Below are 19606 nucleotides of genomic sequence, written 5' to 3'. Positions count from 1 at the left end.
TCCTTAATGTAATGGTTAACCAGATGCATAACTGTAATATAAACTTTAAACACTTTAAAAACTCTCAAGCACTCGACTTACCTATGAGAGCAGAGCTCCCTGGACTGACAGTCAGTTTTGTTCCTGAAGGAGAAGTCAGCACTGAATGGGTGCTGGGCCCAGCACTGCTAAGCACTTCTGTCAAGTCTTCTAGGTACGGAAGAGGTCGTGGAGGCTCTGGTAACATTGCGAGAATGAAGTGATGAGCAACACTGCAGCAGAAAACATCTTGGAATATAGACCCCTCCCCTCCTATCCACAACCCATCAAGATATTGCTGCAATTTTTACTGTGCTGCAACACTGCCATTTCAGAGGGGCAGATAAAGCATTGGATAACTACTGAAACTTTGCCTCATGTTAGGTAAGATGGTGTAGAAATTATTAAAGTAACATCTGGATCAATGACCACAAACTGAAAGAAATTATCTTTGAAGGCTACCACAGCATTCTGTTTGATCCTATTCACATGTGACAGAGTTATATGGTATCAGGAGATACAGCAGCTTGGGGAAAAAAGCAAACGTATACAGCATAGAAGCCAAATCCAACGTTCATGACAATTAATGAAAAACTTTTAGTGTCTGCTACAACCTGGATCAAGCTCTAATTAAATATGGTTATAATGCTGCCAGATCATGTGGTATTGTGGCAGTGTGTTAATTTAATCGGTTAGGCTTTCTATACTTTTGTACTTGTTGGGTTCCCTGTATCCCACCCCTCGATGGTTCCTTTGTTTAACTCACATGACTCCGGCACCTGCCATGCGACACACACGGTTAGCTGTCTGTCAATTCTCCCGCCTTTGTAAACCCCTCCTATTTTTCCCCTGATTAGTCCAAGCGATGTTCTATTACACCTGTATCCCCTGGCAACCTGCCCCGGTTGGCTGGCCACCCCCTTTGTCCCCCCTCCAAATCCTGTGGACAAAAACCCCCTGCACCCCTCTCCCCCCGAGCAGTTTCGGGCTGAGGAGGTGTTTGCAATAAACCCTCTGTTCGTCTGAAATTGTTTCCTCCTTTCATTCCACTGCCGTCGAATCTCCATCGCTCGCATAAGCCCCTGCCAGGCAAAGAACCCACGGGAGTCAGAACTGCTTGTGAGCCTGCAGACTGACCCCATACCACTCTGTCGCTGTGTCTGGGCCAGCGGTGACAGAGCCCGTTGGCTCTCTGTGAGCACACCGACGGAGGTGTGGTGCCCAACGTGGGGCACTGGAAAGGGGCTTTCAGCACCTTTACGGAGCCCACGGGCAGGATTGGTGCGTCTCAGCAAGGAGCTGAGCTCACCTGAAATAATCCCTGGACGTCACATCGGCCCGGGTTTGAGCGCCCTCCACGAGGGACCGCTCCCCGGGGAAGAGGAGGGCAGCCGTCTCCGCCGCGTCCCGAAGACGGTCCTTCTCCGGCGGTGGATCTTCTGGAGCGGCTTTGAAGCACCACGCCAGGGGTTCGTAAGTAAGCAGACCCCCCCTAGTCCGCGGGGCGGGTCAGTGGGAACGGCGTTTCCCTTTCTGGCAGCCTGTGGGGGACAGCACCCCCCTGGCTGAGGTCGCGCGGCCCCCGGGATTTGGGTTTTCTGGCCCCTGTCCCGGGCTCACCCCCCCCTGGCGGTTTTTCGTTCCCTCGGTTTGATTTAAAGCTTTTATTTTTGTGCGCAAGCGCGAGCTCGCACGGCGCGGCTGCCGGCAGGCGCGGGTTTTCGCCGGCCAGCCAGTTTCGGTTTCGCCGCGTGCGCTGGCTTTTTGCAGAGCGGTCGGGCGCGTGAAACAGCGGTTTTAAAAAGCGCGGCGGCGGGTTCTTTTTCGTTGCGTCTTTCGTTTGCTAGCTCCAGAAATCACGCAGGCAGAATGGGTGCTTCTCTGTCTGCTTCCCAGAAAGGAGTGTTTTACAGTTGTGTTGCGTTGTTAGAAGTTAATAAAGTTAAGTTCTCTAAGGATTGTTTAAAAAAGCTGGTCCGATGGCTTTTCATGCACTACCCGACGGCGTCCCCGCCGATGGTACACAGCCCCCGGTTTTGGGAGCTGGCGGAAAAGAAACTGTTACAATTAGGTAACGCCGGGGAAAAGAACACACAGAAATTAGCCTTTTTAATTTTGCAATTAAAGACGGCAGCGACGAAAAAGGGAGTGCAGAAAAGCTCTCAGGAAACCAAGCTACCCCCAGTTTCCCTTCAACCCAATCCCAGCCCCTCTGCCCCGAGAAAGGGGATTTTGAGGAAAGCGGCAACTCAGAGAGTTGTCCGCCCAGACTCTCTGAAAAATTCCCGGCCCCCGAGCCCCAGTAGCCTGGGACAGACTGCTGGGGACCCCTCGGAAGGCTCTGGCCAAGCTGACCGAGGACCTTTCCTTCCCCCTGCTTCCCCGAATTTCAAACCCAAGGTTCAGTTTAATTTAAACGCGTCACACTGGCCACAAAATGGAGGCAGTGACCCACCTAATGGCGCCCACTCCTCCACGTGGCCGCCACCCTTCCCCCATCCCCTGAACCCCTTTCTTCCCTCCAACCCCTTCCTTCCCTCAGCTCCTCCCTCCGCCCCTCCCATAGCCCCTTCCCGGACCCCTCCCACCTCCCCAAAGGTCCCGCCCACTCACCCTGCCCCCTCGACACGCCCCTGAGGCGGGGCCGAGTCCCTCTCCCCACCCCGGAAGGACGCCATCTTGCCGGCAATTTTCCCACGCCCTCTCTTCTGGTTCCCACGGTTGGGAACCGGAAGAAATGAGCGAGGGTGAGCCGGGGGTCACTCTCTCTGCTGCGCCTGTCACCTACCGCAGAACACGTGGTGGTGAGACACCAAAACCTAATTGGCATGCCTTTTCCCAAAGCATCATTCGGGATTTATGCAAGGCGCACAAGGAATATGGCAGGGAGAGTCCCTACTTCCGTGGCCTCCTCACTGCGGATCTCGCAGGTGTCCATGTTGTTCCAGCAGACCTCCGGCAGCTTTTCTCTTGCCTGATGAATGGCACAGAGTTTAAGCTCTGGGATGCAGCATTTAAACAGGCCCTGCGAGAAGCAATGCCTCAGTTGCCCTTTCCAGCCATCGATGAACAGGGCAATCCCCTCTCTCTTGAGTTGCTTGCTGGTGAAGGTTCCTATGTTTCCCCTGAGTCCCAGGCAGCCCTAATACCCTCAGCAGTCCTTTCAATTATAAAAAATATAGCCTGCAAGGCTTTCTTTTGTTTGCAGCCAGACACACCATTACCACCCTATACCACCATTAGGCAGGGACCTTCTGAATCATTTGTTGCCTTTGTAGAGCGGCTCACCAGAGCAGTGGAAGTTCAAGTTAAAACAGAAAGTGCACGGGAAGGTATCATAGGGGAGCTTGTTTTCGTTAATGCTAACGACCTGTGTAAACAGGCAATTTTGAGTCTTCCCCCAGATCTGCCTCGCACTCTCCAGTCCATGCTCCAGGTGTGCCAGATGAAGGTGCCCTTCCTTGCCCGGAGGAACCCACCACCACCCTCCCAGGCAACCTTTCCGCCCAAGGCTGTGCGTGCTGCAGAATCATCCCAACAGCCTCGACATCGTCCGCCTCGGCGGCGACCCTCCTTCGGCAATTGCCCTGGTCGCTGCTTCTTCTGCAAGGAGGAAGGACACTGGACTGCCAACTGCCCTAAGAAACCTTTACTACAGCGGACTCAAAATACATCTCCAGGAACACCGGTGCCTTCCCAGGCACAGCAAAAAAACTGAAAGGGGAGCGCGGGTCCACCCAGCGCGACGACTCCAATCGGGTGGACGGGGCAGGGAACTCCAAAGGGGGTCAATTGGATGGACATTCTACACCAGACTCAGGAACACCTGAACATGATATAGCAAAACCTATTCTCACCACCTCTTCCTTTTTTGAACCCTACAGGTTGCATCTCACCAGACCATTGTACCTGACGGATAGGGACTTCCATTTTGTGACCATAGACCCAAAGAAGTTACATCAGTGGCCAATGACCGGCGAAGGTAAGTTCATCATCGTCGGTGATTGCAAATACACTCCGCAGGAGATTGAGGTAGTCCCGGGGACACTTCACAACAACCCCAGGGCCCTCATTCTCTGGCTGCGCTGCACTCATCCGCCCACATTTTTACCCGAGGGCCAGGTCATCGCACAAGCAATTCCTTATGGTGACCCAGAACATCTTACCTTTACTGTAAATGCTGTACATCACATTTCCACCCGTAAGCCCTTGGTGCGATGTACGCTCACTGTGGGAGATGAGTCAATAGATAAAGATCTGCTTTTTCACACAGAGGCAGATGTGACGATCATTCCGTCCGTGGAATGGCCGTCGCACTGGCCCCTGGAGGACGTGGACGGGCAGATCCAAGGTGTAGGAGGGTTCCAATCCGCAAAACAGTCGAAAAACGTGGTAAAAATTACGGGGCCAAAAGGACAATTGGCTGCCATCCGTCCTTTTGTTTTAGATTACAAGGAACCCCTGCTTGGAAGAGACCTCATGGCTCAGTGGGGGGTCACAATTGAAATTCCCAACCCCTCGCAAAATTTTCAGGCAGCGGCTGCTGAGAAGCGCCCGACCCTCAAACTGAATTGGACGACAGATAAACCAGTCTGGGTTGAGCAGTGGCCGCTAACAAAAGAGAAATTACAGGCACTTGAGGAGCTCGTGGAGGAGCAATTAGCTAAAGGTCACATCGTGGAGACCAATTCTCCATGGAACTCGCCCGTTTTTGTCATTCGAAAGAGTGACAAAAAACGATGGCGCCTCCTCCACGACCTCCGCCAAATTAACGAAGTAATTGAAGATATGGGGTCTCTCCAACCTGGGATGCCTTCCCCAACCATGCTGCCACGAAATTGGAATCTGGCTGTAATTGACATAAAAGATTGCTTTTTCCAAATTCCTCTACACCCAGATGATGCCCCGCGTTTCGCATTCTCGGTTCCTTCCATCAACCGGGCGGCCCCGAGGAAGAGGTACCACTGGAGAGTGCTACCGCAAGGGTTGAAAGCCTCCCCGGTGATGTGTCAGCAGTACGTCTCTTCCTTGCTGTCCCCTGTGCGCGCAGCCACGGAGGGGGTTGTCATCCACCACTATATGGATGACATCCTCGTTTGCGCGCCGACCGAAGATGAACTTACGCGAGCGCTTGACCTTGTAACCAATTCGTTAGTTGCTGCAGGGTTCGAGCTGCAAAAAGATAAGATCCAAATGATGCCACCCTGGAAGTACCTGGGCCTGGAGATTGGTAAGAGGACCATTGTGCCTCAAAAATTGGAAATTCGGACAAATGTCCGTACCCTTGCGGACGCCCATCAGCTTTGCGGTGCCTTGAATTGGGTAAGGCCCTGGCTAGGTCTGACCACCGAGGATCTAGCCCCTCTTTTCAATTTATTGAAAGGGGGAGGGGAGCTCAGTTCTCCTAGGGTGCTTACCGCAGAGGCAAAAGCAGCATTGGAGAAGGTCCAGCAGGCAATGACATCACGACAGGCACACAGATGCGATCCCGAGCTTCCCTTTCGGTTCATCATTCTGGGTAAGCTGCCACATCTACATGGGATCATTTTTCAATGGGACACGGGTGCAAAAACATCAGCACACAACACCAAGGGCCAAGGCAGAAAGGACCCTCTTCTTATTATAGAGTGGGTCTTTCTCAGCCACCATCGGCCCAAAAGAATGACACAGCCACAAGAGCTTATGGCTGAGCTCGTCCGCAAAGCAAGAACGCGGATGAAAGATTTGGCAGGGTGCGACTTCGAATGTATTCACATGCCAATTGGATTGTCAACAGGCCAAATGACCAAACCCATGTTGGAACACCTGCTTCAGGAAAATGAAGCACTTCAATTCGCTCTAGATTCCTTTACGGGCCAAATTTCAATTCATCGGCCGGCCCACAAACTATTTAATTCGGACGTAACATTTAAATTGGCTTTAAAGAGTGTCCAGAGCAGGAGACCTCTCGATGCGATGACAGTTTTTACAGACGCGTCCGGGAGTTCTCATAAGTCAGTGATGACTTGGGAGGACCCTGAAACTCGGCAGTGGGAGGCAGATATTAAAGTAGTTGAGGGTTCACCTCAAATAGCCGAGTTGGCCGCTGTCGTCAGAGCACTTGAGAGATTCTCTGGACCTCTCAGTATTGTAACCGACTCCGCGTACGTAGCGGGGGTGGTATCTAGAGCAGATCAGGCAATTTTACAAGAGGTGTCCAACATAGCTCTGTATGAGCAGCTCTCGAAATTGGTCAAAATTGTCTCCCACCGAGAGCAACCGTTTTATGTGATGCATACCAGGTCGCACACGGAATTGCCTGGGTTTATTGCTGAGGGTAACAGGAGGGCTGACGCTCTTGCTGCCCCTGTAGCGATAGCCCCATTGCCTGACGTTTTTGAGCAGGCCAAGCTCAACCATCAGCTGTTCCATCAGAACGCGCCTAGCTTAGCTAGACGTTTTAACCTCACACGTCAACAAGCTAAGGCGATTGTTGGCTCGTGTCCTTCCTGCCAGTCCCACGCTGTGCCTACCCTGCATGCCGGAGTCAACCCTCGTGGGTTGGAGAGCTGTGAACTCTGGCAGACAGATGTCACCCACATTCCATCATTTGGGAGACTGAAGTACGTTCACGTCTCCGTCGATACCTTCTCTGGCGTGGTCTATGCCTCTGCGCACGCAGGTGAGAGGGCCCAACATGCTATCCAACACTTTGTTCAGGCCTTCTCATTCATGGGCATCCCCAAGGGGATCAAAACAGACAACGGCCCTGCGTACAAATCCAAGGAATTTGCTGGCTTCCTGCAGCAATGGGGAGTGGAGCACAAGACAGGCATCCCTCACTCCCCCACAGGCCAAGCAATCGTAGAGAGGACCCACCAAGAGATCAAGAGGGTCCTTAAACAACAGCAACAGGTATTAAAGGTGGAACCGCCGGCAATCAGATTGGCCCGAGCCCTTTATGTCATCAATTTTCTAAATTGTTCCTTTGAAAATCCCAATCCGCCCAGTACCATACACTTTGGGTGCAACAAGGAGTGGCAGTTCGATCCCAAGCCCCCGGTGCTGGTGAGATCGCCTGAGTCAGGGAAGGTGGAGGGTCCATTTGACCTGGTGACGTGGGGGCGTGGGTACGCCTGTGTCCTCACGCCTACCGGAATCAAATGGATACCTGCCAAATGGGTAAAACCATTCATTAAAAGGAAGAGGGAGCGTGACGACAGCGTCCCGCAGGTGGCTTCGGCGGCATTCCGCCGTCGAAGGCGAGTCTCCTCCAGACCCTCTCTTCCCATCCTGTGGGAATGGGACCATGACCTGTCCTTTACCTATTTCTGTGACCCAAATTAATAATTTTTGGCCCCCCAGTTTTGTTTTTCAGACCCGGACCCAAGATGCTAAGCCTCCCGACCGTGCTCTTTACATTCTGAAAGGTTGGGGTTTTATCTGGATGGGCCGGGTCCATTTTAAAAACATGTCTGTTGATTTTGTTTATTACTTTAATTGTTTGTCTTGCTTTCGGACTAATCAGGAGATTGTTGATTAAGTTAGTTTTAAGTTCCACATCCACCCCCTCTCCGGCTGCTGCTCGGTTCGCCAAGGTCACGGCTCCTGAGGACGAGCTGAAGGAGCTTGAAAAGGAGCTTGAAGAAGAAAGTGACGGTGAAAGCCTCGCAGACGATTAGTGGCCAGCTCAACCACCTCGATTCGCCAAATGTTACCTGGACTCTGAGCATCTGCCGGACCCCCCTCACTTCTGTTCTTTTAGTAAAAAGAAAACGGGGAGATGTGGCAGTGTGTTAATTTAATCGGTTAGGTTTTCTATACTTTTGTACTTGTTGGGTTCCCTGTATCCCACCCCTCGATGGTTCCTTTGTTTAACTCACATGACTCCAGCACCTGCCATGCGACACACACGGTTAGCTGTCTGTCAATTCTCCCGCCTTTGTAAACCCCTCCTATTTTTCCCCTGATTAGTCCAAGCGATGTTCTATTACACCTGTATCCCCTGGCAACCTGCCCCGGTTGGCTGGCCACCCCCTTTGTCCCCCCTCCAAATCCTGTGGACAAAAACCCCCCGCACCCCTCTCCCCCCGAGCAGTTTCGGGCTGAGGAGGTGTTTGCAATAAACCCTCTGTTCGTCTGAAATTGTTTCCTCCTTTCATTCCACTGCCGTCGAATCTCCATCGCTCGCATAAGCCCCTGCCAGGCAAAGAACCCACGAGAGTCAGAACTGCTTGTGAGCCTGCAGACTGACCCCATACCACTCTGTCGCTGTGTCTGGGCCAGCGGTGACAGAGCCCGTTGGCTCTCTGTGAGCACACCGACGCATGGTATACTTAGGCAGAACTCCAAAGGACTAAGGGTTCAGAGCTCAAGAGGATCAGTCTATGCTGAGAACTGCAGGATTTAGTTTAATCACAATGCTATTTTAAAAATTGAAGTAATGCCTAGGATTCCCAATTCTGTTTGTCATAAAAATGATGTGATATTTGATTGAAATGAATAGTGGCTTCATCCCCTTTCAGTTAGATCATGGAGCACATTTGCAAGATTTCTGCTGATGATGGCATTCAGCACCAAGGAGTACAGGTGCCTGAACTGTTCTAGTCCAAGGAGCTAAAATTGTAATTTGCTTACAAACATAAGCAGCTTGCATAACTCACAGTAACTTACCATCTTTAAAAGCTAAGCCATTTATAATGACCAGAAAAGGATTTAGAGATCATCTGTGAGTCTTATTTATAGGCTGAAACTCAGCTGGTTTTTTTTCCACATTATTTTTTTAGACTGAGATTCTAGAATCAGTCTGAATTAGTAGGAGAAAAGTGTGAACCTTCATTTTAGTATTTTCTGTGAAACTGAGAGATCTCACTGTTATACATCCTCTGGAAGCCCACTAGTTTTGAAAGATGAGAGCTGTAGTGTATGTTGCAATGGTGTTGCCCCAGTTGTGGGGAATAGGTTTAAAAATTTGAGACTTCACCACGAAACACACGATGAATGTACTTAAAAAGTCTGGCTGGATCATCCATCTGCCAGGCAAGCAGAAATGACAGAAGATGATTTACTAGGAAAGGAAACACCTTTCCCACACTTCCAGTTCCCTTCAGGTACCATTTCCACTCATATTTCACAGCTGCCACTCTCTTTCAAATCACACAGATGGGCTTTCTGTCTGGTATTTAAAAACAGGGAAAAGTAAAATTCACCATAAGTGCACTGGTTTTATGCACCTGTTGTGAAGTGGGTCAGTATCGCACAGCCTTGAATGGAAAGATGGCTCAGTGAAGACAGAGTACTTCACGGAGAAAAAATGGCATCGCTCTCATTTTAAGATTTGGTTAATGCTTTTCTTATCTAGCAAGTGTAAGAGTTAAACTGAGTATCTTGGGACTGGGGGGTGTAATCCCTGTGCTTAGACGTTTTCTCCTTATCCACTTTTTACCACCACTTTGCTTCAGCTGATGCTGCCCAGAGTACAAATGCAGACTGATGGTTTTCTTAGAATAGGGATGCCTACATGCCATTTCCTCTTTCCACAACATCTCATGAGTTCTGCCATCTGGATGTGCCAGTAGCTACATTACTATTGTTGCAAGTCCAAATTAGCAAAATACCCTGGACTTACCGAGAACCAACAGCTGGGAGCTTTCAGTTACTTCCCCATGAAGATTGGCTGCCTTGCAGGAGTATAACCCCTGATCTGATAGAGAAACATTTGCTATTAACAGCAACCCATCATGCCGATGGTGAGTAGAGGGCAGCTTGACCTTGTTCTTAAACCAAGTAACTTTTGCTTCAGGAACACCTGGAAAAATATTGGCAAAGTGTAACTAACACAAGTAAAGAGTTACAAGGCAAAAAATACTTGTAAGGCAAACAGTGGAAGAAGAAATGAGAAGTTCTGAGTAAGGGCTAAAGACAAAGGGAAAGGGACAAAGAGGATTTTGTATGGCCACAGTCCTTCAGAGCAGTGACTCAAATAAAACAATTAAATAAACATCAAGACAGACACAATTAATATGCTTCTTGCAGGCAGCTGCTCAGATAGTCCTAGTCCAGAAAGAACTCTGCACTTCACTAGCACAAGAAATAGGGGCTAAAAGTGAGATCCCATTAAGGTTGAAGTATCGCGGTTAAGTCTGAGAAAGATGCACTCTGCCTATAAAATGTCCACCAATGCTGTAAAAACATTTTTACATTTTATAAAATGTCCACCAATGCTGTAAAAACGCTGATTGTGTTCTACAAGCGTGTCCTTCCCTGTCTTCAATGTTTCCACACTAACAGCAGATTTGCAGGTACAACTGTTCCTACAGCTTGCTTTGGGGAAGATGAACAGTTTATGTGAATGAACAGCAGTTTCAATTTCTTTTGAGCTCCCACCTTCAGTGACACAGGCAGCCTCAGGATGAGAACAGGAGGCAGCCAGCACAGGGACGAGCAAACGCATCATGTTGCATCACTGCCGCAAGGGGTAGCAAGAGCATTTCAATAGGCTTTGCTGGGTAACGGTGGATGCCAGAGGACAGAGGGCTGAGTGTTTCCCTTGCAGAAATGTCACACAGACTGAAAGCCTGAGAGGTGCCAGCTGGAAACAGAACTCACTTTGCTGGGCAGGCAAGACTTTAGCTAGCGAGTAATTACCCAAGTCTATTATTCTTCAGCTTTCCCCTCCATCAATGTGCATATATTCAGCACAAAAAGCCTACCTGGGATACTTGCAAGCTGAATTGTGTAAGCCAGTTGAGATAATTTTGATAAACCAGTGGCTCTGGGAGAAATGAATCATCGCAACACAAGTTTCTAACACTGGTGACTAGTTTCCAATGTCAGAATATTCTTGAAATACTGAATTATATTTCACAATATGGTATAGCTGATGAATAAACATGGGCCATAAAATCAAAGGCAAGAATTAGAAAATAAAACCTGCAGCATGTAGGTGAAATACATGTAGAAGAAAGGACTGTTTAGGAGAACTGACAGAACTGCAAATTGCAAATTTGCAAAAACAAAAATACAAGGAGATAAAGGACAGGAAGGTAATATATTTTAAGCCACTTTTCCAAACCTGTTCTGACTCAACAGTCACTAGTTGTACATGACATTTTGCAGAATGCCCTATGAACTAGATTTTTAAAACTGGTTCCTTCTTACACGTCACACTGTATTTTCAGTAACAGTCTGGGCCATATTGCTTGAAGCTTTGGGTATGCAAATGAATATCTGCACAATTTAAGCACTGAAATCAACAGAGAACTTCCTAGTGATACTGATGTGATCCAAATTGCTCTCACATTCTATTTTTAAGCGAAATGGTGCACAGTAGTCAAGTTACCTGTACAAAAGCTGCTGGCTTTCCAAAGCTTGGAACAAATCCTCCAGCTGGAAGTCACAGGCATGTGCAAAACTCCTGAGAGACTTTTGGGTGGGAGTTTCCCTAGGATTAGTTTTGGAGAAGTGTGGAATTGACCACAATCACCTAACAATAGTTAAAAAAATATATTCCTTCACCTCTATTGACAAAGCAGCGAAGTTATATGAAGTGAAATAATGTTGGTTTTCAATCTTGATCAAAACCATAATACTGTCATTGTGGTAAAACTGAAATAGAGTTTCATCTTGATATAAATCACATCAGGTGTCATTAAAACTCTAAGGCATCCAGAATGATTGTATTTTCCCTTGCCTTTTAGTTAATATATATGCATTTCAACTCAGCAGACAGACTTTGACAGTGCTTATGCCTGTATAAGAAGTTGAAAAGCAATATAAAATTACTCCCTGGGCTTTGGTTGGATACACTTCCATTATCTTTTATTTTTAAGAAAACTTCTCCAGGTTTGTCAACACCTGTGCAAAGCAAGTGTGTATTTCTGGCCCTTGACAGAAAACGCAGCTTTAGAAAATACCATAACTGATCCTAAATATTTCTCTTACAAATATCTGTTCTGCTGTCTTGCTGACTCTCTGTAAAGAAGTGTCCTTACATGAGCTGAGATAGGCAGATCCAATACAGGCATGGTCATTTACCACAGACTGTACAGCACAGTGATAGAAACACAGCTTATATTAAAGGGATTAACTATCACCGATCTCTAACTGAGAGCAACTCTCCCTAGTTGTGCATGACATGACTAACCAGAAAGTACTACAAGGGAAAAATTACAGCTTTACAAGACTGTGTGAAGAACTGTTTTCATCCAGACAAGTCTCCACAAAATTTCTGGATATACTAGTTTGCTTTCTAAATGTGTTAACTTTGTTCTCACATTTTAATCTACTTTTTATTGCCAGATGTTATTGCATTAACCATTGCATATTAATTTACTATGATTCAGTAGCCATTTCATTGTTAATGTTTTCTGGGGAGCTTTAGCAAATTATACAGACGTAAAGTTCATCTACTCTAAAGAAGTCACTAGGATACAACACATTTTCTGACTGCAGAAATAGTGCATGCTACTCTTATCCTTAGAACTGATTGTTCTAAGGATGATAAAAAAATGTAAAAGGCTGGATAATCATAAAGCTGATGCTAAAACAAGAAGTGCTTACATTAGGAGGAAAGTTGCATTTATTCTCATACTGTGTTATAGGTTTTATGAGATGGTTCATTTTCCAGGTGTAGGCAAAACAGTTGATAGAAATTGCTGTTCTTGGATCATTTCTCAAGGTTGTGTGGTGTGTGTGGTTTTTTTTTTTTTTTGGTTTTTTTTTTCTTTTTTTTTGGTGTGTGTATGTGGTTTTTTTTTTGTTTTTTTTTGTTTTTTGTTTAATTGCTGTTGAGTTATTAACACTGTTTTTACAAAATTAGGATTCTAGTGCCCATAAACATTACTCTGCCCACATTACTCACTCTCTTATTCCCTTTGTAACATCCCAGCTTGTGGTTATGATTTTATGATAATTTCAAGAGAAATAATCTCTGGTGTCAACTTAGTTAACATTTTATGCAGAGGATGCAGCAGATTTTTTTTACCCATGGAGAAAATTAGGATTTAAGAAAATTTCTTCTGTGTCACAGAAGATCCCAATATACAGATACTAGACAGCAAAAAGCCTTCTCCTAGACAAGAAGAGACTGCTAAAATTTTCCATTTTGATTGTTGTCATGGTGGGTCAGTCTCACAAAATTGCTAGAGATTATTTTGCTCTCAGAAAAGACTTTGCCTCTGTGCCCCTGGCCATTTTTTGCTTCCCTCCTGTAGTTTTCTGATATTACAAGTACTGTGGCAACTTTGTTTAGTCACATCCTGTTGTTTTTATGGTGCTTTTATACTGAAGAGAAATAGCTACATTTCTTAGATCAGCAATAACTGAATCTGTGGGTTATGTGTTTGGGCAGCTAAGAGAACCCAGACAGAGAAATCCAAAGTAATTTGTGTTAATGTAATATTTAGTCTCTTTCACACAATGTCCATGCAGGTGAGCATGATGAGGCCTGGGGAAAAAAAACAGGTATCACTTTCATCTTCTTCCTTGAAAGTCGCTGGACATCAGGCTGATTTCAACAGAGTGCCATACTATGCATAAAAGTGTAATGAATCCATGGTATGGCCCCAGGTCCTTAGAGATTTCCCAGCTCCTCCTCCTAATATCAACATCATTCCCACCAACAGCCATAGGACTGCCACACACAGATAACGTCAACCTATTTTGGTTACCATTGGAAAGAGGAAAACTGTCACTGTAAGACTGAGGGATTTTCAGTCTCCAGCTGGAAAACAGTTTGGGGGACTATCCCGTTTCAGTAGAATTCCTCTGAACTCTTGCACTTCCAATATGAGAAAAAAAAAAAAAGAAAAAATAAGAAAAAAAAGAGTGCTAGTATGGCTTTAATGTGAGGTAAGTTTGGCAGGAAAAGGAGAAACGAGCTGGAGTGATTTTTAAAAACCCCATCAGTGATGAAGTTAATCAGTCCATGCTTGTATATTGTCACCAAACATCTCCAGCATGTATCCATGTGTTTCTGTTTTGTTGCATCCACACCATACAGTGTATCTCTTACAATGATAGCTGTCTCATTGACTCAATACTTTTTTTTGAGCCCCATTTTCTTAAGCCACTACACTCGCCCTGTTTGATATGGAGAAAAGGAGGACAAGTTCTATGTAAGAATTAATGGAAGCAATGAAGTTTGTCCAAGACCTAGGAAAACCTTGCAGTTTCACTCAGCTGCAAATTCTTTGCAATTTAGCAAAGAATCCCACACAAATTTACAGCCAAAGGCACCCACACAGGAGAGAGTAATTTTTTACCTGCAACCTGGCAGTTAATGCTAACATTTGCTTTCTGGATTGTTTTCAGCATGCTTCCAATATCAACAGTGACAGCAGGTGATTCAGTGTTGATCATGGTAGCTCTTGATGCCTTTATCAGCGGCTTTCCTGTGTAAAAGAATCACCACAGTTTGTCATACCAAGCACATTGGACTCACAGTGGGATAGATGGGCTGGAACACTCTTTGTGAAAGTACACACAACAAACAGGTGGATAAGGGAAAATGAACTGTGAGGCCACCTGCTTTTTATAATATTTCAAAAGTGTCACCAAGTTCCATGAATAAAGTTGTCTTGAAAAAAAGAAAAAACACACATGAAGCAGAGGCTGAATAGCATTAAAGCCATATGGACACACAGGAGAACCAGCTGAATCAATAAACACCAGAACAACTGAAGCTGTAGCCAAGATGCTTGCCTGGCGCAGCAACGGCACTACCACTCCTTGGTAAAGACCAAACACAGGAGCCTGAGTGATGGCTACAGGCACAACAAAGAAAGTTTAGAGCAACATGCAAACTTTTTCTACACATTGATCATGGTTTCCTTAACCTACAGGGGAAACACTGGGGTGCGGAAGACCAGATCATACCCAGAAAGTTTTCTCATATGGCCAGCACCAGAAGATGAGGGATATAAACTGTATTAATGCAATACACTGTTACTACACATTTTAGATAAAAACCAAAACAGGTTATCTGGTGGAAAGTGGTTTATCTCTAATACTGCTTTGCCTGGAACAAAGTGCGCTTTCAAAATTGATGACAGTAAGTTGAGGTGTTTTGCTGCTGTGTGTCTTTGTGGGTTTACTTACAAAGTTACCCATCTTCAATGACTCAAGAAGCCTTCTGCAAATCCTTTTGTAGGGCTGCTGTAAAGGGATGCTTACAGAACAGGTCAGAGGTACCTAAGCTTAGCTTTGAGAGAGAGGACTAATGCAGCAGAGCTGACAAGAGCTGAGTTAAGGTGCTCCCCTGTCTCATAGAAAGTGCTTTGCAGTCAGGATGTTGCAGGAGTAGCAGAACATAACACAATTGCTTTACATGGCATGGGTCTTGGGTGGTTTTGGCTCAGTGTTCCATTTTCAAACGCACAATTTTCCGAAAATCTATAAACACCTTTTTCCCCCCCACTTTAAATAAATAGCCAGATACAAAACCAGATATCATCATTTGCCTCTAACAGATGCAGTTTTAGGCTAATGTCTATTACTAGCTTTATTTGTATGTTAATTTGGCACAGATTGATGAAGAGGAATGTGAGAAGAAGAATTCGATGTGATTGAGCTCATGGAGAGTTCTGAAAATTGAATTCAGTCTTAAATATAAATCTCTCTGTATAGCTGTATTTCCAGGTCTTTTAAAAGATACCATCTGGTATCTGTCCAGCGACTTTAAAAGATACCATCTGGAAATCCTGTTATATCAGTTAGGTATTTATTTTGTACTTTGCTTTTTTTTTGGTGATTTTAGTGCCCAAGAATAGCTATGTAAAATACTACATTTTATTGTTGAAATACCCCCAAAATTTGGATCCTTTTTGGCAAAGTCTAAAGGAAGGAAAAATTCTTCAGCTATCCATCAGTCTTTTATTTTCCTGATTGGTTTCCATAACTCCACCACAAGATTAAAAATCTTTTAGCTGTTCAATACATAAATGAGTAGGAAATCATTGAAAAAACAAAAAGGAGTGTATTCCACTGTCTTTTTTTTCTCCATGCATGTGTTAAATGAATCAGAAAATTCTTCAATGAAATAATCTTTCAGCCCCACTCTTGATTCCTCTAAAGATGATCTCAGCTTTCCAGGTTTTTTAGAGAAAATATTTCCCTTATGCCAAAAAGGTTGTTACTTTGTTCCAAAAACAGCTCAGTATTTCACTTTGATATTTATGGCCTCATTTTATAGGCTGTTCAGCTCTTTGCCTTGGATGTGAAATGCAAAAGTATACCTGTTCCTAAGAGGAGTTCTGCTTGAGCCTGGGATGCATGAATGTTAATTCACCTTAAAGTTTAAATTATAGCTTTGATAATTGATTATAATCAACAAGTTAAATTCTTCCTGTGACACATGTATACCTAACAATTTATTTTTTTCAGTGTCACACAAAATTGTTTCCACAACATGTTGTACAAAAACTATGGCTTTTACACTCACTGGAACAATGTGAACAGAGTAGCAGTTTTGACTGATGAATTTTTAATCTCATGTTCAGCTTCATGCTGGTGCAACATAAGAGGTTTAGTGTGGAGTTGCTTCTTCTAAAATATGACACTCCTCTGACAGCAGCACTGCTACCCTACTGCCTGGAGTTCAGCAAAGGTAATTCTGGTAGTAGTAGTAGTGTAAAAAGGATCATTCTCTTCAGTTTTGCCTACAGGTAGTTTGTAGATTTGATGCAGAACTTTCTTTTTTTGCTCTGGAAGATTCACCTGTTCTGCTAAAGGAAAAAGAAAGGTGAAAAAGTCTCTTTCTAGTTCATTTACTGATCTTCTAAGCATCACTGTTATCCACTGTTGCCTTCTACATTTTCTTTATGCTTCTCTTAACTGAATTTTTTTCTGTGTTTGATGTAAAAATTTATTTTTAAAAATTAAAGCTTATCAACAACTGTTCCTTCCTCTAGTCATACATGGATACAGTGGTAGCTGGTGGTTGCTGCCTATGCACTGGAAGCCTCCAAGTGTTTCCTCATGCTGAAACAGTGAAATGGATAAGTCTGCAAAATCAGTAAGTTTTCCATTATTCCTACCATGTTTACCTTTGCCTTGGTGATAAATAGAATCCTCTTGTAAAACCTCTCTGCCCTGTCACAGTCATTAGCTGTCATTGTCTGTTCTGTTCCTCTATCTTTCTCAACAGCTCTTCATTCATGTTTGCTGCTCCACCCTACTGCTGGTCCTGATGTGGTTGTGAGCCTGCTGGCCGTGTCTGCTAGGGAATCTTGAAGAAGCTGGATTCATTCTTCTAACTCCCTTTGCCATTGATTTTTATCTGGGTGAGTTTTCTTTAGAATTGAATTCTAAGCCAGCACAGGATATTTAGTCTGCTTTAGAACCTGTTACTAGAGGAATAGAAACATGGAATATAGAGGAATAGAAACATGGAATCTAAATTTTTGAGAACCTGTATTTGCTACAATTGAAACAGTGTCTGCCGCACTTGTGATTGAATATGAAAGTGTGTTTGATCTTGTAAAAGATGGCTATTCAGCTCTGGAAGTTTTCTGGCTTGCCTAATGTGCACCTAAGTCCTGCAATCCATCTGTTATACTTGAAGGGATCAGTGTTAGGTTTAAAATGAAGCACAGAAGCTGAAAGGCTTGGAGTGCATTGCCCCTACAGGCTGCAAATAACCAGGATAAGCACTGTTTTAAGTGCATGTCAGATGCAAGTGAGAAAAAGCATTGATGTTTGCAGAGACCCATGAACCTCACAAACTATCTATGAAAGCTGGACTATGCCTCAGGTTTTTGCAGAGCTCACACCCTGTGTTTTCACCAGTGTACTTCTGTTGATGCATGCCACTCAGCTTGAGCAGCCATCTGTTCCTCCATGGACAACTCCTGTACAGTTTCATACAACATGGACCATCTTGCAATCACAGAGGTTAAACTGTTACCTGCTAGGGTGACAGCAATGGAGACAGAGTCAGATCCCAGGGCATTGGATGCATTGCAAGCATAGAAACCCACATCAGATTCCACGGGTGCTAGAATTTGCAAGGAGTCATCAGGCTGAAGGAGCAACCTGGCATAAAGCAGAAAGAAAGATGTAATAGTCTCTTAGTCTATGTGAACATGAACATATTTACTGGGAATATTCAGGCTTAGGTAATACTTTTTATAGATGAGGCCTTCAGGTTACATTTAAAAATCTATGAAGAAATTCAAATTCTTACACTGAGACTGTAAGTTGTGATTATTGAAATTAAATTTTAGTCTCATTCTCAGTTCCTCTACTGCTGGTATGTGTATTAAAGAAAGATTGCCAAATAAACAGGACATCTGCCCAGTGAAACCTCTGCTGTACCATTTCTGCATAATGCTGAGTGAGTTCCCTAGCATTGCCATCTTCCAGTTCTGCAACACAGGAATAGCAATAGTAAGAAAAAGCCAAATTATTGCACGGGAAAAAACATGAAACATGCTGAAGCTATTCAGAAGGAAGTGAAGTGAACCACAGGTTCACCATTTAAAGTCTGAAATGGGTTCAGATTCTTTTATTGATAGGCAGCTTGTACAAACTCCGCAGTCTTGATTATTCCCTAATAGTCAGTGAAGATGGAGAGGAGTTCTCAGCTCTTCCTTGGGCTGAACCCACTGTTTCTTTCCTCCGCCCGTAAGAGGAGCTGACCATGGGCTCAGTGTACTGCCTATGGTTAAATGGAATTAATATAGTCTTAGTGCTCTTATGAACTGCTGCTTTTCATTGTCTGATTTTGCAGTGATATAACTCATAAGGTCCTGACATACACCTGTTTCAGCAAGAATCTAGTCCATGGATTTGTGTCAATGCTTATGTACCCTTATTTTCATCACACTATGTTTCATGATTACTGCTCCTTTGTCTGAGCTTTCTTTTTTAGCTGAAACTGTTGATAAAATCTAATCATACTGTTCCCATCAGCAACTTTCAGCAGCTGTTGCTTGTAAACTCTTAGTTGAATCTGTGATTGACAGTGGCAAGGGTGAAACTGGGGGAGGGATATGCCTGTAAAACACATGCAATGAAAGTCTGCTCACAGATTCTGGAATTAATGAGTTTCTTTACACTCCCATCCCTACAATAAAAACTGTTGTCTCATGGACCAAAAAACCACGGATACTGAATTTTTTACAACACTGTGGGTGGTAGATCTCTAAAACAAACCAGGTTAGGGCCACCCAGCAAAATCTATTCTAGGAAAAAACTCCAGAGTTAACATTATTTTTTTACCCTTTTGTGAGCAATAATAAAAATAGTTATTATCAATAAAAGAGCTGCCTGTTGTTAAACAAGTTTTGTAAATGCTTAGAAAAATGCACATTTGCAAAACAAACATTATTACTTTTCTCTGCTTGCACAGCCAAAAAACCACCAGTGGATGAAATAATTCCCTTCCTACTTCTGCTGTCAAGGATGTTTTTCTTACCTCTTGGTCTTAAGCAGGGCTGACTAGATAGCCACTGCTAACAGTGACAGTAAATAACAGATTTTTTTATTTGCAGAACTAGTGTTAGCATGCATCAGTATCTCACACATAAATTTTTAGTTTAACACTGCTTCAATCATTACATGGAATTCATTAAATCTTCAGAAGTTGTCCCAAATTATAACAGCCTGT

At 44.5% G+C, this 19606-nt stretch overlaps 1 protein-coding gene across 1 annotated transcript in view; it reads right to left on the bottom strand.

Moving 5' to 3' along the window:
• The window catches only part of ADAMTSL1 (ADAMTS like 1), a 195823-nt gene that overhangs the window by 26874 nt on the left and 149343 nt on the right, over positions 1-19606 (bottom strand). Inside the window, exons 20-23 of the mRNA XM_063421603.1 lie at positions 17903-18030; positions 14262-14390; positions 9626-9805; positions 82-216 (exon numbers count right to left, since the gene is read on the bottom strand). Of these exons, the coding sequence (XP_063277673.1) occupies positions 82-216; positions 9626-9805; positions 14262-14390; positions 17903-18030 (572 nt within the window). The remainder of the gene's footprint in view (positions 1-81; positions 217-9625; positions 9806-14261; positions 14391-17902; positions 18031-19606) is intronic.

This window comes from Prinia subflava, chromosome Z, assembly GCF_021018805.1.
Source record: "Prinia subflava isolate CZ2003 ecotype Zambia chromosome Z, Cam_Psub_1.2, whole genome shotgun sequence".
Lineage (NCBI taxonomy): Eukaryota > Metazoa > Chordata > Aves > Passeriformes > Cisticolidae > Prinia > Prinia subflava.
The sequence above is the reverse complement of the archived record's forward strand: the minus strand, read 5'-3'. Positions and strand labels throughout refer to the sequence as shown.